Below are 17,756 nucleotides of genomic sequence, written 5' to 3'. Positions count from 1 at the left end.
GCAACCACTTTAAACATCAGTTTGGCAGTTCCTTAAAAATTAAACATAGAATTACCATATGACCCAACCAGTGTATATCCTTAGATATACACTCAAGAGAAATGAAAGCACATGTTCACACTAAAACTTGTATTGAAATATTCATAGCGGCATAAACCATAATAGTCCAAAAGTAGAAACAACCCAAATGTCCATGAACTGATAAGGGAATTGGAAAGAAGTACTGGCCCGCCTCGTTCACCTGGTTCAGGCATCCTTTTCAGGGTTATCTGGGGTGAAGGAGGCATGGCGGAACAGCAGCAAATACTTTATTTGTTCCTGGATTTTCTAATATGGTTACCTCTTATAGTATGTGCTGCTCTATCGTGCCTACTATTATGTGGGGAAGCCAGTTCATAGGTACCATTTAGCACCCCAATGGAAAGTTACGACTCTTCACCCACCTACAAATGGACAGCATTGACTTTCTCCAGGCAATATGCTATTCCCATTCCCTAAGGGTAGGATGCTTATTCTCCGGTGGCATTAAGCTTTCCCCAAAAGGACTCTTCTACAAATCACAAATACTCTATAAGGCCCAGAAAGCCGATAAAAGAAAAAGTTACCCCGAATGAAGATCACAGCAAAGTCTTGACAAACTAAATAAAGATGCAGAAAAACTAACCTCAGATCTACTGGTATGAACTAGAAAACCAGCGTACTAGTACTGACTGTAGGATTCAGTCTTTTGCTGTCATTCAAGGTTGCTGCTGCTTAGCACAGATAACTGGGAAGATCATCTTTCCCTGCCCCTCATGCTATCCGTTTCTTTTAAGTGTCTCTTACATCACAGTCTTGGGAAAGGGATTTATGGGACAGATGGATGGATGGATGGATGGATGGATGGATGGAGAGAGAGAGTATAAATACGTAGACTAGTACAGTCATAGAGAGAACAATGATGAGGAAAATGATCACCTATAATCAAAATATTTTTATGTATTTAGTTAAAAATCAACCAAAATTATTCTTAATGGTTTACTCCGTAAACCCTTGTGACCTTCTCATAGACCTTCAATTTAATACTCTTTTTGTTTTTCTGAGCACATAATGTGACTTCCCTGGATTTCAAATGTATATTTAACTTCTTTTGAAATGTGTATGATTATTTTTATCCTGAAATAGACCTTTTTTTTTTTTCAGAGTATACTCTATGCTCGAAACTGTAGCCACTCCACTCCACTGTAATCCCATGGGCAGAAATTATTACATGTTACAAATGGGAAATTGAAGTTTAGAGAGCTTAAGTGATTTCCCAAAGTTATTCAGGGGCCAAACTGAGATTCCCATCCTGGTCTCTCTTGCTTTGAAGCCCCAGCTCTTTGTCACGTAACAAGAAAACAGCTTTTTAGATCGTGTGTGCGTGCATGCATCCATGGCCCCCTGTCCCCTATGAATCACAAAACAAAGTGAAAAAGTGGGGATGGGGAGGATCTTGCATCGAATCATAAACAAAAGAAAAACTATGAAATTAATGTGTAAGAACTGAGATGAAGTGGTTCCCAGCTTCTGACTGATGTTTGTTGCTGTCATTTCTTCCTTCAGGCAGATCTTGAATGAACAATGGAAGTCATATATCAATAATTCCAAGGTTGTGTACTTTTCCCGCAGGCACAGCCCCCGTAAAATAACAATCACTTCTGGCATAACCCAGCCATCTTACCATGTTTTATTTTTTCCATAGCAATATCACTATCTGACATTTTGGGTTGCACTTATTTGTTTATGTGCCTGTTTCCAGCTAGAATATAAATTCCTAGTGGTCAGGGGTGTTAATTTTTATTTCCGGAGTTTATCAGAGTACTTGACACGGAGCGTGCGCTCCATAAATGCACTTTGGTTCAAATTAAATATTTCTGTCATTTAAAACATGGCAGTAGGTGGTGTGTAATACTCATGACTCGAATGAGACCTTTTAATCCTCTAGGCATAGGAAGACAATTTTATGAAAAACGTTTAACTTTAAACAAGTGATAGCAGTCCCTTTTTGTCCTTATCCATTTTCCTTCATGCCAGTTTTGCTCATCTTTCCTTCCAATGGGAACTTGCTGAATTTAAACCTTATAAAAATAGTTGGGAAAAAAGAAAAAATGCATAGGAAAGTGAAACAGAATATAATGTATGATTAATTATGTAGGTTTCTCAAGTCAACTAGTACATCCTAACATAGCTTGAAATTAGTTTACATTTACAAGGTTTAACATTCATTTTTCCTGCAGCATGCCATCAGCAGTGATGATCTGCATCTGCTTTATCAAGTCAGCATACAACTAAACTCAATATTTCAATGTCATAATGTTTAGGAGAAATGATGAACAATTTTTGGTACAATGACATGAGGCAAATCAGTTAAAAACCAGCAGGCTATTTGGAAAGAAATTTCCCCTAGCATTCTCATGCTGTAGTTTCTGAACCAGTATCATTGTATGTTCTCTATAATCCAATTTCTTTTAAAATGGCTTTCAGTTCCCTTTTTCTGTGCACTATTGATGTTAAGCATGAATGAATGCAAACACTTGCACCATCAAAAACAAATAACATCTTACCACCCGGAATGCCCTGGCAGAATTCCACAAAAACAAGATTTAACTCCTCAGAAAGGCAGTGGGTAGACAGAATTAATGGGTGGTCTTTCCAGAAAAATGGCTTATAAACTTCACTGAAATAGTAATTTGGTGCCTTGGTATCAGCATTTGTCTGCTTGGTTATTGGTACCTTAACTGTTATCTTGAAAAGAAAATTCAGGACATTTAATAGAGAAATTTAATGTGAAACTCACAATTTTGCAAACCACTATTTTTTAAAACCACAAAAGTTTTGCTGATAATTACTGAGAATTTGCATTGACCTACTCACACTTTACTTTTTAGTTGATACGACAGTGTGACTGCTAGGCGACAAATGAAACTTATTTTGCTCATACCGTTCAAGGATTTGTAGCTGTATTGGTGGAATCTTCTAAACATCAAGCCAAGACACTCAATGAATATCTTAAAAATCTACCTTGTAATTAATAAAATCGCCAATGATAAGGACACTTGTTATATCCTACACAGAAATTCTTTATTTACTTAAAATTGTTGTTTTATAATGGCTTCTTTCCCTTACGATCTGAGGGAAAAAACTGAGAGGTTCTGGGTTAGAATCTTAATACATCTTGGTGGTCAGACATCTATTAGTCATGCATTTTCCACTTGCCAAGCGATGTCATCTCTTTGTTTAAATCATGTAAATTGTAGCAGTGCCCACATCAGAAAGGCCACCAAGAGCTATGGGAGTAACACTACCCTGGGATAATTTTCCAGCTTGAAAACACAAGCTTTCTTCCAACTGTACTTTTCTAACCATTTGTGAAAATTTTAAGAAAAAAATTCTGTAATCTTTTTATTTCTTGTAACTATGATAATCAATAAACTTTTTGGCATTCTTGATATTTTAGTCACTTTGTAACACATAAACTTGACAGAGCAATTTAATGTGGGCCAAATTCCTTTTCCTGATCTCTTAAAAACTGGAAGTCCCTCCAGTGGTTAAGTATATCTTACATCCCTCAATCATTCCCACAGAATGTATCAGTCTCGTTACAGATCTTGGCTTCCAATCAGGTTCTGAATGAGAAGGACTCTGCAGCCTTCCACTGTATGCCCTCAGCTTGATAAGAGTAATAATGGTCTGGACATATCATAAGCAAACACTCCTAGATACTGTGACTCCATAAGTAGCTCACGAGTGGTGCAGTATTTGAAAAAGAGATTGAGGAAAATGACAATCTGAAGAGTAGACTTCACCTCTTTACACTAACTTGATCGTTGATGGGTTCTTTGCGGAAACTCTGAACATCACCTGAGTCTCATTGACTATATTGAGGTTGTTGATAGTATCTTGGGACTATAGTACTAGTTCAAGATCACAACACGTCCATTAAGCTCACTTATTACATTTTACCTCTCCGGTTCTATGGGAAAAATGATTTCTTGACCTTAAAACTCTAAGAAATAACAAACAAACAAACAAAAATATTGCCACCTTATACTCTTTTATTGAATACAGAAATCCTGGAAGATGGACCATAGTTTTCACCCTGGTAAGTCAGAAGCCTAAGAAAATTCCTGAATGTAAGGAAAATGAGGCTCTGTTTTCTTCAATACCTGAGCACTTTAATGTGGGCCTATCAAAAAGATGGAAAACAACTCAAAGCCTTTTAAACTGCTTAAGCATTTACACGGTAATTACCCCAGTGAGAGAGAGAGAGAAGAAGCAGCCCCCTGTTCCTTGAGAGTCTTGTGCTGTTAACACTTTGCTAGCTGCCTTTGCATACATTATCCCGTCCAGCCCTTTCCACTGTCCTTAGAGGTTATCTCCAGGATTACATGAACTCCATTTCACAGATGAGGGAACAGATTTTCTGAATATTTGCATAATTTTTCCCAAGATGACATACTAGATAATTTAGAGTGTGAATGTTAGATCTCTTTGTCAGACTTCCGAGGAGGTTGTCTTTCCGTTCTACCTTTGCTATGAAGGCTGCAAAGGTGTTGGTAAGTACGTGATACAACTTAACGTTAATTATCCTTAACTTTCTTATCCGTTAGTACCACACTGTCTCCAATCCAGTGAGATTTGGAATTAAATCCTGATACAGGCCCCAAATCCAATGTCTTGGCGTCCTCTATGAAGCCCACGTTATCTCTCATTATCTTCCAGGCTAGGTACCAGTGCCCACAAAGACAGCAATAAGAATGGGCACAGTTCTCTAAATGAAGCAATCATTTTCTCCATGTTGGTCTAGTCTGCAGCACTGGATTTCTGACTGACTCACTCTATCTGACTTCTGAGGGATTGCCTGGTCAGTCTAAGACTACAGTCTGCCTACCATGAACTTCTGCCCATAACCTAGTACCCTGAGACAGTAGAATCTGCCTCTTCTGGGCACCAGATCCTTCTCCCAGTGGCCTGGCCAGGTTCCTCAGCCAGCATTCCTCCAGTCCTGACTCACTGCTCATCTTTGGAGTTCCAGCAGTTCTACAAATCAGAGGTTCCAAAAAAAGGCCTATGGACTTCAGACAGGTAGTATAAATGAATGAAGCTGGACAGAAAATCTGAGGTGAACTAGAGCACAACCCCTGGGTCTAAGGGTCTGGAGGGGGAAGCTGCTACTGTGTAACCATTTGAGAATATGGTTATGTGTTATGACCCATATGGATTTTTAAAGGAGATAGAAATCTCAATTTTTATATAAAATTGGTAACTAACCCAGTGATATTTTTAAATATTATAGACACACAAAACTGGACACTATGCACAGTCCTCCAGTTCATGACTTCTCCCTCAGATACTTGCTCAGCCCTGGCTTAAAAAATATAATTCTCACAGTCTTAAAAGTCCTACTTGCAATTAGGAAAGGTGAGCCAGCAATATAAGTTGATGTTTGAGAATTAATTGTGGAAACTTTTGATAACCATATCAATGCATTACCAAAATAGTCCACTCTAAGTAGCGTTGGGAGATAATTCTTCATGAGTCTTTCACGTTTCTACATATCTTGTGAGCAGAGACATTGACAGCCTTTGTTTCAGACAATCTGTTCAGGGATGCTTGTATAGCAAACAGCCTTGGAAGATAGATATGGGGTGTCTCTCTAGAGCAATGCTAACTTCCCATCACAAAACATTCAGGTTTCCTATTCTCAGGGCTCCTCCTATGTAGTGCAAACTACTGCCTTATTTGTGTCACTCTGTGAGAATTGTACTCAGGGAACCAGTGAAAATGATAATACTCTGGCAATTGTTACTGTTGTGAGTACTAATTCCTGGGTCTCTGACCCAAGAGTTTCGTGTCTTCCACCAGCATCTATAAAAGAGTGGCAGACTAACATGTTAGGTTGCAAACAGTGTAAAAATCTCAGATCCTTCATAGTTCTTGACAATTGATAGTTTTTCTTGCACTCTAAACTCTGGCTACAGCAGCTACTCTAAAATCAACAGCCTAGTGTTGATAAAAAAAAATGGCAAGCAATAGGATACAGTGGAGCATATGAGGAAGCCATTTGGTATAAAACTAATTGAGTCTGACTTTGTTTTTCCAAAAGGGCCCATGGCCTTTGAGTATGCATTTTATATCTGCTTTAAGCAATTAACATGTCCCAAAGACAAGAGCAAATGCCCTTAAGAAAAGGATGCAACTTTCCCCACACTGGCATTTCCTTAAGGATAAGCATTTCTACCTAGTCAGGATTTGATTGCTGTGCTCATCCTGTGACCACCCAATTTATGACAGCAGATCTGATACCTGCTGTGTCCATCAATTGCTGTGCTGACAGGGCAATCTTGTGACTATTGTAAAAGGGACATTGCAATCATATGTGATACGTGCTCTTTGACAGTATATAACTGCTCTGTACACCCCTACTTCTTTGGAGTGCTCTATTCCTTTGTGAAAGGACTCTCCCGGGCTATATGGTCCTTAAATTTGGCTCATGATAAACTCACCCCAATTTTGCTTTATAGATTGGTTATGGATTATTTATGTCAACAGTGTCTTCTTCAATACTGTTTGGCACATTTCTCTAAATTAACATATCTCCAACTTGCTTTTGAAAGTACAACATTGCCTTATTCTCCATCAAATCAAAACTCCCATCATTTCAAACACCTAAATCTCTTTCTATCTCATTGTTTTTACCTATTTTAGGCTTCCACCTTCACTTTCAGACAATAGCTTGGTGCTTAGTAATAAAACAAAATAACTAAGCAAGCAGACTGTCAAGCTATACTGCCTGGGTTTGAAACTGTGTTTTGCCATCTACTGGCTGTGTTACTTTGGACAAGTTACTTAACCAACTAGTCCCTCCATTTCCTTATCTATAAAATGAAGATAATAATAGTAACTAACTCCCAGCATTATTTGAAAACTAAATGAGTTTATATATTCAATTTACTTAGAATAGTATGCGGTACACAGTAAGAATGCAATAAATGTAACCGATTGTTACTTAATTGAATATTTCTTCAAAAAATTCAGTTAAGAGTTGACCTTAAATGCAAGTTGTTTGCGATTTACAATCTAACTCTGTCACTGGGAAGCAAAACGGTCAATAATTTAGGGCTGTGTATACGCTTGCGCTTTTCCAAATTCAAATCCTCAATAGTTTAGTAAAACATATCATTTCCATAGGATTTCCTTTTTGAAAAAACAAACAGCTCATATCCAAATCTTCTACAAATGTTATGAAAAACCAAGACCCAAACCCTCTCCAGTCAAATTCTAAATGTACAAAGATACTAGAAAGTGTTTTAAAACTGCCAATCAACTCTTCCATAGATGACCTTGCTCACTCAGGATGCCTAACTATCATCACAGAAATATTAGCAGTTTTCTTCACAGTCTTAATCAAAAAGTCAACTCATCCAAATATTACTTATCTGAAGCAGTGTTTCCATTGGTGTTTTCACTGTGCTATGGCATTTCTCTTAACTGTCTCAAATAATATCCCCTGATTTTCTAAGAGGTGTCCTTTCTATTTTTCTAAGCCTGTGACAATTAAAATAAAAATTCCAAAGGGATAAAATGAAAGAAGAAAAGCTACAAAAATCTGACTTGATTTTCCTACATTTTCCCCCTCCCTATTTCCAAGCAGCTAATCCCCTCTCAAATAGTACAATAGAACAGCTAGACATAAAGAAAAGGAGATAAAACTGGCCAGCCAGTGCATTGTTCTTGCTAATCTGCACCATTTACATAAGGGTTAGAAGGCTTGTTTTATCATTTAAACAGGCTTAAAAGCCTCTTTGCAAATGAGATTTACTTCCTAAAAAGGAATGAATTCTAGCTATTGGGTGAGTTTCTGCTAGACCAGCACTGGGAGCTGACTTGGCACTAACTTAAGCTACGTCTTTGGCCACATACAGCATATGCAAAGGTTGCTTCCAGCTGCCAAAACTGCAAAGCCTCAAGCTGATTAAATTCTTTCCAGGAGGTGAACAGGATGAGGAGCAGGTTAAGAGGCCAATAATATCAGATCTTACACTATACCTGGACACACTCATCCTTTATGCAGGTGCTTTAAAAGTGGCTTTGAACTTTTAGAGCCCCTTGAATCTTCCTTTGAAAGGGAACAGAAGGGCAGAAAAGCACATGAAGTTCAGAGACAAAAAGACTTAATTAACATAGTCTCAAACTGTGAAGTGAAGACAATCTAAACTCTTTGATTCATTGTTGGTCCGAGTGGCACTGGGCACAAGGATAAACTGCATGACTCACTCCCTTGTCAATGTTAGCACAAAAGATAGAAGGAAAAGACTTTCTTTACACAAAGGACACACTTTGCATTAAAATCTTAGATTTTAAAAAATCAAGATCACGTTTATATATACTATACCTATTATTTGTTTTACCTGGCACACCTTGAACAGATGTTCAGTGTGACCTTGGCCTGAGGTTCAGCAGGGTGAGTAGAACGACCTTGGTTAAATTTGCTCCCAGAAGGTATCAGGGTAGTTACTCCCTCCATTCTTAAATCATCAAGATCCTCTGTAACAATATAAACAATTACAGAGAAAACAATTAACTCTAATAGTATCAAGGAGAAAAGTTCATGTTTTCAGGTATCTGCCAGTAGTTTGGTAAGTAAAACATTGTATTTCTGCTTTGCAAAAATATTACCACATGCATCAATCATTTTTCAAATCATCCTAGATGTAGTTGGAGACAAATTATATAAGATTTACAGGAGCAAAATGGTGAGAGACTGAATCCATTTGAACAATGGGTAGACCATGTGTGACTTTAGAACATGAATCCACCCCTGTGCTGTAACCATCCGGGGAAGCCAGACCACAATCTTGGCAGCAATTGGCCCAAAATGGTCAGGAATTGGCCAATGACTGCCAGCTTCCCTATTTTTGCCTTTGCTTCCAACTCCGAACCAACCAGAGAAAGACAAATGTGCTCCCAAACTAATTGCATAAGATCCTTTGCTGCTAATTAGTCCACCTTCAGCTTCCTCATCCAACAACCTCCAATCAGAACCTATCTGAAGGCTTCTTTTTTTTCACTCTAAATCTTTCCTTTTTGTCTTCACCTGGGAAGGATAATAGTATACCTGGAGAGTCACGCCCTCGGGGCTCACTCAAGGCCCCTCCTATTTTTCCCAGGTCCTCAATCAAGACTTAAAAGATCTAAGTTTCTCTTGTAATTCAGTTCTGATACAATATGGACATGATCTCCTGTTTTATTCAGAGAACAAGGAATCTTGTAAAAGGAATCCATTTATTTTCTCTCAGCCTTAACAAAAAGGGACATATAGTTTCAAAAGATAAATTATAATTTTGCCACAATATAATCCATTATTGAGGTTATAACCTATATAAGGAGGGAAATCACTCTCTCCTGTTAAGGCTATAGACTATCCAAACATCTTAGATCCCTCACAAAACAATTGAGAGGATTCCTAAGTTTAACTGGATATTGCAAACAACAAGTGTCAAATTTTCCTGAGATTGTGACAACTCTTAGTGTAAATCATGAACAGGCCTTCTGCAATCTGAAGAAGGCTTGGCAACAGACTCCTTCCGCAGGCATCCCCAACTAAAGCTTCTTTTGCCTACTTGCACATGAGTAATCTGGATAAGCCCTTAGGCTTTAGTTTAACTCAGCTTCATGGGAATCATCAAAAACTCACGGCCTTGACCTGGTTGCAAAGGCTTATTCCCTTGTTTTAGGGCAATAGCCACCACTTCAAAACTTGACGCTTCTGTTGAACTAGTTATAGGCTCCCCTCTTGATCTCATGGGTCCTCAGGCAATAAAGACATTACCACTGCCTGAGAACACATGCTTTTCAGCTAGCTAATTAATCTGAGCTTCTATTAGTCTCTCCTTCTCACATTACTATTCACCTCTGCAACACCCTGATCTGTCACTCTTCTGCCCCTGCCAAAAGAAGGGAACCCCAGTTTTCTTATTTCAGTTAGGGAACTTGCTGTACCTTACTCAGTGTTTTTAAGGACTCCCATTGAAAATTCTGACCTAATATTATCTGTTGATAGATACCTCAACCTTGACACTGGAGCAGAATATGCTATCACCAATTTAAGCTTGCCTTTAGAACACAATCCTCTACCTGAAGTAAAATCAGCCCAGATGGCAGAATTCTTGCATTTACTTGAGCTTCTTAACTAGCCCAAGACCACAGAGTCAATATATAAATACATATACAAGATATGCTTTTTTTTTTTTTAATATGACTTTAAGATGCTTTGGAAACAAATGGGTTCTCAACTCTGCTGGAACCCCCACCGAAAATGCATAAGACATTTAAGACAGTTTTGGATGCACTCCTACTTCATAAAGAGGTAGGTATTATAAAAGTTGGGGCTCATGAAAAAAGAAATAATATGGAAACTAAAGGAAATACTCTAGCAGTTCATTTTGCCCAAGAAGCAGCCTTAACCAAGGTTAGGAGCCCATCTAAACTCTTAAAGAATTCAAAGAGACCATTATAAAATATCCACATTTAGCTCCTTATTTTGAAAAGAAAAATAGAAAAAATACAGTTCCGGCTTCACTCAGATAATCGTTGGTACTCTCAAGACAGCCGCTTAGTGGCACTAGATAATTTCAAATGGATATTAGCTAAATTTCTCCATGAAACTACTCATTATGGTACAGATAAATTGGTACTATCTTAAATCAACATAGCTGGGGAAACTGTGAAAAGACAGTTGAGGTCGTTTTTCAGTCTTGTGTCACTTGTCAAGACATAACTCTAGAAAAACTGTAAAGGTGGGATATGGCCAGGAACCAAAACTTAAGGGCCCTTTGAACACCTTCTGACAGATTTTATACAGCTTCCACCCTCCATGAGATTTGAATATGTTTTAGTTATTGTATGTCTATGTTCAGGATGGATTGAAACATCTCTTTGCCAAAAAGTCTTCACAATTGCTAAAAATGCTGCTTGATTTTGTGTTTCCAGTCTTGGGGATACAAATTTTTATATCAAGTGCCCAAGGCACACACTTCATAAGAAACATTAAAAAAGAACTTCATAGGGGCCGGCCCGGTGGCGCAAGCGGTTAAGTGCGCGCGCTCCGCTGCGGCGGCCCGGGGATCGCTGGTTCGGATCCCGGGCGCGCACCGACGCACTGCTTGGTAAGCCATGCTGTGGCGGCGTCCCATATAAAGTGGAGGAAGATGGGCACCGATGTTAGCCCAGGGCCGTCTTCCTCAGCAAAAAAAAGAGGAGGATTGGCGGATGTTAGCTCAGGGCTGATCTCCTCACAAAAAAAAAAAAAAAAAAAAAAAAAAAAAAAGAACTTCATAGGGCAATGCCCCTTACTCAGAAACCATGCTGCTCTTACCACCTACAAACTTCTGGAAAGATAGGAAGAATCAATGACATCCTTAAAAAAAATTAACAAAACTTTCAGAAACCCTTGAGAGTTCTTGGTCAAAGGTACTCCCACTTGCCTTTATGCTGGTATGGTCCGCTTCGTCACGCGTACACTGTTTATTTCCCTATGAACTGGTAAATGGAAGGCCCACGTGCTTAAGGAATTTACCTATGATACTATACTCTGCCCTGCTGTGCATAGACATTGCAAAATATTGCAAGAGACATGTACTATACCCAGTCCTATCACCAACAGGTTAAGGTCACATTCAAAATACCTTCTTAAACAGCCTCTTTATGATATTCAACTATGAGATTTCATCTATCGGAACATACATCAGAGAAAAACTGCTCTTGAACTTCATTGGAAAGGATTCTATAGGATACTGTTAATCACAAATACATAAGTAAAACTCCCTTGAGTAAATCCTTGGGTTCACATTTCACAACTAAAGAAGCAATCCAGAATCAACAAAACAGGAAGCCTATTCTATCTAATAGGGAACCTCAAACAGGATTCTCAGAGATTCTCTAGAAGCAGCTCTTCTTTACAGATGACCCAAGACCTTCAGAACAATCTGATGACCTCAGATAGCAGACCGCTTCTGCCCAAGATGTTGGATCATAACTCCTGACTAGTTCCTATTTTGTTGTTCATCTGCTTACTTACAATCATTCCTCTCATTTTCTGTATTCCCCTGGCTGTCACCCACCCATAATGATCCTTTTTCTCTTTTGCCCTTTTAGTAAAATTGCTAAATCAGAGTAGAATCATTCTAACTCCAATCTCAGATTATCCAGCTAATATAAGGCCTTGGTTCCAATATCATGTCATGAACAATTCCTTTCTTACTGGATACGTAGTGTTCCTACCCAACACTACTTCCTTTGCAGCCAGGATGGCTAGTCTTGCTTGCTTCATACTAATATCTCATGCACTTTAGGGCAGTATTACAAAACTTATCTGCACATAGACACGCTAATTCTATAAATTAGCAAAGCTGGAAATTATATTTCAGATGCAAGCTCCAACACAAGGCTACCTTTGATTATTCAGGCACTTTACCTGGGGGAGTAACTGATCTATTGTTTATGCAAACAATCAAAGCAGTGTTTCCAATAATAGGAATCATACAAACAAAAGACTGTAAGACATGTATCATTTTAACTCCAGCAAAAGCTATAAATGATACCACCTCTACCCTAGATGGAATACAGATCAGTCTCAATTCTTTGGCAAGAATAGTGATGGATCTAGATTTCTTGTTGACTAATAATGGTAGTATCTGTGCCATTGCTAATACTTCTTGCTTTGCTTGGCTCAATGAAACAGGTAAGGTAGAAAAGGCTATATATTGCCTTAAGAAAAAAGCTACTTGGGTCTCTAAGGTTTATGCTTATGACTCTTGGGATTGTTCTCTTGGCCTTGGTTGGACAATTCAGATTCTTGGTTCTGAAAAATCTTAAATGGATTTTAATTGTTCTTGTTTTTGTCATAGTGGTCATGATGTCAGTCCACTGAATTCTATCATCTTAACTCTTAATCTTAATGCTTAATTCAGGTCTTAAACGCTTCTATGCAGCCACTTTTTCATCAGATGATCACCGTGATAATACAACATCAAAAAGATTAAGACACTCTTGTGACACAATTGACTATGAAGACAAGAGAACAATCATCAAGCAGTGAAGATCTGGATTTCTAGTCTTACCTTTTGGCCAACTTCCTGCAAGGAAGAGAATGGCCAAAAGAGGAGACTGAGAGTTTGAATACACAGACAATGGATAGATCATATATGTCATATATGACATTACAACATTGACCCACAACTTCCGCTGGAATCACCCAGGCAAGCTGAACCACAACCTCTGCAGCGGTTGGATCAAGACATTCAGGACTTGGTTAATAACGGCCAGCCTCCCTCCTTTTGCCCCCATTTCTAACTCAGAAGTAACCAGAGAAAGCCAAGTATGCTCCCCAAACCAGGTGCAAAAGATATTCTGCTCCTAGTGAGCCTGCCTCCAGCTTCCCCATGCCAACAACTTCCAATCAGCATATACCTCAAGCCCTCCTCCGTTTTTTTTCATTATAAAGCTTTCCCACTTCCCTACCTGCCTTTGGGTTTCTGGCAAATGCAATGATGGTAGCTGACTCCTTTGCTATAAGAAGCTCTGAATAAAAAGCCCCTGCTTGTTCTCATTTGGTGGTCTTCATTTATTCCATAACGGCACCCTTCAAAGATCTAAAGTTTTGTCATACAGAAGCGTTATCAGAGTTCCCCCTGCAAGTCCAGAGAAGAAATGGGTCTAAGGAGAGGGAAGCACATTTCTGAATCAACATAGAAACCTTCTAACATTTACAGCTGTTCAAAGGCATATTGTACAGCACTGTGTGGGAGATGTGAGCACTCCATCCCTGGAGGTGGTTAAAGTAGGCGCTGCATAATTATTTATGGTGGATGATTTAGAATTTTGCAGAAGCATTGTACTAAATGATCTCTCAGCTTTAATCCAAATCTAAGCTTCTCTCAAACATTCTCATTACAATTCTATGATGGATTTAGAGTATATCTGATACTGTTAAAAAGAGGAAATTGAATGTTTAAAAGAAGACTATTTTTTTAAATGTAGCAATAATCTTTTGGAGGCCATATTGCTATGAATTAGACCCAAAAGTCACTTCCTCAGTTTTATTTTTGGAGCTGCAAAGCACACCACACTGACTTATTAATGAGGTGAGTACTGAGTTACTCTTCATACTGACATGAAGAAATTATGTGGTTCATTCTGTGCTAGGGAGTCCAGACACGATGGCTACTCCTTGCCTTTGAGGACATGTGCAAAGGCCTAAATCCTCAACTATCTACTTGCTTCTGCATCCTTTTTCTTCACCAATAAGATAAAGAATAAGGTTATGGAGCTTCATGATGATTATCTAAGTATTTTTAGGTTGTTTGACATAGGTAGAGAAAGTAATAAGACATGAATTTTATGACGGCATTTTTGAAAATTGCCTAGCCACCCCATCCCATCTGGGTATTGCTTCTTTTTTCTCAGCTCAGACTAACCATCACAGTATGCGAGAAAAAGAGAATTCTAGAGGAAGAAGCCTACTAGAGTTCATTTGTTTGTTCATTGGAGACTTTGGGTACTGCAAGCTGAAATTGCCTCAGCAACTGCTATGGTTGTGGAAGTGTCAGATGCAGCTGTGATGATGGCAGTGAAATTGGCTCCTGCAGTCTTAGGAGGGGCCTTACTCTGAGAAATATTTATTCTTTCATTCTGTCTTTACCAACATTCATTCTGTCAAGGAAGGTCAATGAGCTCCTAATAACTACCAAGTACTTATCAAGCTCTAAAGGGTGATACAACTATAAAGAATCTTGTATCCTGTTTAGTCATGGAAGGATCCTAATAATCTATGTTTAGTTTACAGAGAACAAAAATAAAATACAAATCTAGATCTCCATAGCTGCATTTCCTGAATAACTTTATTAAAGGGAGCAGGTGTCTAGGATTAAATAAGCAAGAGAAAGAAACAGAAATGCCTAAACTTAGGAAATTTTGGAAAGTTTGCATAAATTGAGAGAGGAAGAAAAACAAATTAAAGAATTTGAGTAATATCCTGTCCACCCAATTTTCAATAGTGAATAAGCCAAGGGAGGAAATGCCAGGAACATTTATTAAGTATAGAAGACTTAGAATCTTAGAACATCAATGGTATCAGTCTGTCTTTCTTCGTTCCTTCCTTTTTCCTTCCTTCTTTCTTTTCTTCCTTCCTTCCTTCCTTCCCATTTTTGGGCCTTTTTACTAAAGAAAATATTCTTCAAGATAGTCCCCCACAATATCCAGCCCAGTGCTATAGATAAAATAGATATACCATCTTTGGTGGTAAGTACATACAAATTCAGTATTTTAAGGAGAAACTCTGGCCAACTAGAAATTTCTTTGAAGCAATCAGGAATACTTTTTTCATCAAAGAACCTCATAATTCTTAAGGTAACAGTGGTAGAGAAAGATTATGTAAAAAAATAACCTGAGGGGAATTTTTAAAAATATACTTGTTCTATTTTGACACTTTGAAATCATACTATCTAGCAAATATTAACGTCTAGTTAAGAAGGTAGATAACTAAAATATAATGTGATCAGCTCTATCCCAGAAAACAACAAAAATGTTTTAAATGTTATAGAAAACAAATGAAAAAGCAATTAACTGAGGTTTTAAAAAAAAGTAAAAGTATACAAGTGAGACAAGATGGTGAAGAATTTTTCAGAGGGATAGAAGAATGTGAAAAAGCACAGTGATTTGAAAGTACATAGTATTTGGGGGAATGTTATGCAGCTATATGACTATAACCTCAGATGTATTAGGATAGCTGAATGTAATATTGAAGAATTTAGTCTCAGACGATGAAGAGGGATAAAATGATCAAATCTGTGTTTTAAAAAGATAACTGTAGGTGTATTGATTGAAATAAAAAATTTTCTAAATTTATAAAGAAATTAACTTTAGAAATATTCTTTTTAAACATAGTCAATATTATGAATAATATAATCTGTAAAATATTTTTCATTGAAATGAATATATTCAACTAATATATTCAGCGAATGAATTTATAAATATATTACTCATAACTATAAAAGCGTTTCTCATTAATATTTTCTTATTTAAGAATATGCAATTATATATCAACTAAATATCAAGAATATATTTAATATAGTCAATATATTCTAGAACTGTATCATCCAATTCATTAATGACTAGCCATATGTTATGGAACACTTGAAATGTGGCTAGTCCAAATTGAGATATGCTGTAAGAATAAAATACACATAGGATTTAGAAGCCTTAGTATGAAGAAAATAATACAAAATATTTAATTTACAACTTTTACACTGACTACATGTTGAAATAATATTTTGGACATACTAGGTTAAATAAAATTCACTATTAAAATTAATTTTACCTGTTTTTTTTTTAATGCAACTATTAGAAAGTTTTAAATTACATGTTACTCTAATTTGTGGCTCACATTATATTTCTATTGGACAGTGCTGTTCTAGAACATATATTTCATGAATATATTAAAAAAAATTATATTTTAAAAATTATCCTATATCCTATAGCTTTAGAGTAAATAAATATTTTCCTAAAGTGATATAAATAAGAGCACATTCATTGAATATATCCAAGCATAACATTCATGGGAATAATATAATCATATTCATTGACTCTATTCAAAAGAATATTTACTTTCATTACTTGCTAACCTCCTATTTGACTTTATTTTTCTCTCATAGTCCTTATCATTACCTCACTATATAAATACACACATACTTAAACATAAACATACATGTACATATACAGACACACACCTACACTCCCCCCTACAATTATTCATTTATATTAAAAATTCTGTTTCTTTTCTGATACCTCAAGATAGGAACTCTTTCTCATTTACTATCATAAACTCAGTGTCTTAGAAGTGTGTCTAGCACAGAATAGGCATTCATTGATATTTGCCAACTATAACATTTTTGTATAATCTGATAAACTTGGCTAATTGATTATTTGACAAATTGATCTTAATGTGGAATTGGCTTTTGGAAAACTAGTGTTTGAAGGAATACATTCATTGTACTTGCCTACAGCATTTGGAAAAGCAAAACTGGAAACAGGGAGATGAGGCAGGAAGAAGCCAGAATCAGTAGTGCATGTATAAGCTGAGGGCCTGGAGTAAGGAAGCAGCTGCAAGAAGGGAAAGAAATATATTGGAAGGTAATTTCAGAGCAAGATTCAATAGGCTGTAGGGAACAATTGAATGTGAAATCTTAGCAGGTTTCTCCACATTACCACTTCTAGGGAATACAGGAAGAGATAATACCTTTGGTTTCACACATGTTGAGATGGCGTTATCTTCAAGACACCCATATGGATGTTTGGTAGACAGCTAGGACGAGTCTGGAGCTAGAGAAAGAGTGTGGAATGGAGCTGTAGACCATATGGCTGAGAAAAGCTGATACAATTATCAGCCTAGCAGTTAAAACTAAGCAGTGACGCTTCTTATGTCTAACTTCCTTTACGAATGAAATGTGTGCATTGTGTGAATATTATAACTTAAAAGAAGAGAGTACCACACTTATTCTCTTTAACAGTAGAAAGCCCAAAGCAGTAACTTATTTGTAAAAGTAGCCTCTAAAATTGTGACGCATCTTTTGAGTCACAGGGACACTATTGAGAAAAATGAACTAATTTATGACTAAAGACATATGAGCACTTTATACAACCCAAATCACCAAGAATTAATCAAGCAAAGAATTGTT

General features: G+C 37.2%; 1 protein-coding gene across 1 annotated transcript in view; it reads right to left on the bottom strand.

The window, feature by feature from the left end:
* C33H8orf34 (chromosome 33 C8orf34 homolog) overlaps nucleotides 1-17,756 on the bottom strand; it is a 396,656-nt gene that overhangs the window by 128,473 nt on the left and 250,427 nt on the right. Inside the window, exon 8 of the mRNA XM_058528830.1 lies at nucleotides 8,433-8,568. Coding sequence (XP_058384813.1) covers nucleotides 8,433-8,568 — 136 coding nt within the window. The remainder of the gene's footprint in view (nucleotides 1-8,432; nucleotides 8,569-17,756) is intronic.

The sequence above is a fragment of the Diceros bicornis genome, chromosome 33 (assembly GCF_020826845.1).
Source record: "Diceros bicornis minor isolate mBicDic1 chromosome 33, mDicBic1.mat.cur, whole genome shotgun sequence".
NCBI classification, from domain to species: domain Eukaryota; kingdom Metazoa; phylum Chordata; class Mammalia; order Perissodactyla; family Rhinocerotidae; genus Diceros; species Diceros bicornis.
This window is presented reverse-complemented; position numbering and strand designations above follow the sequence as displayed.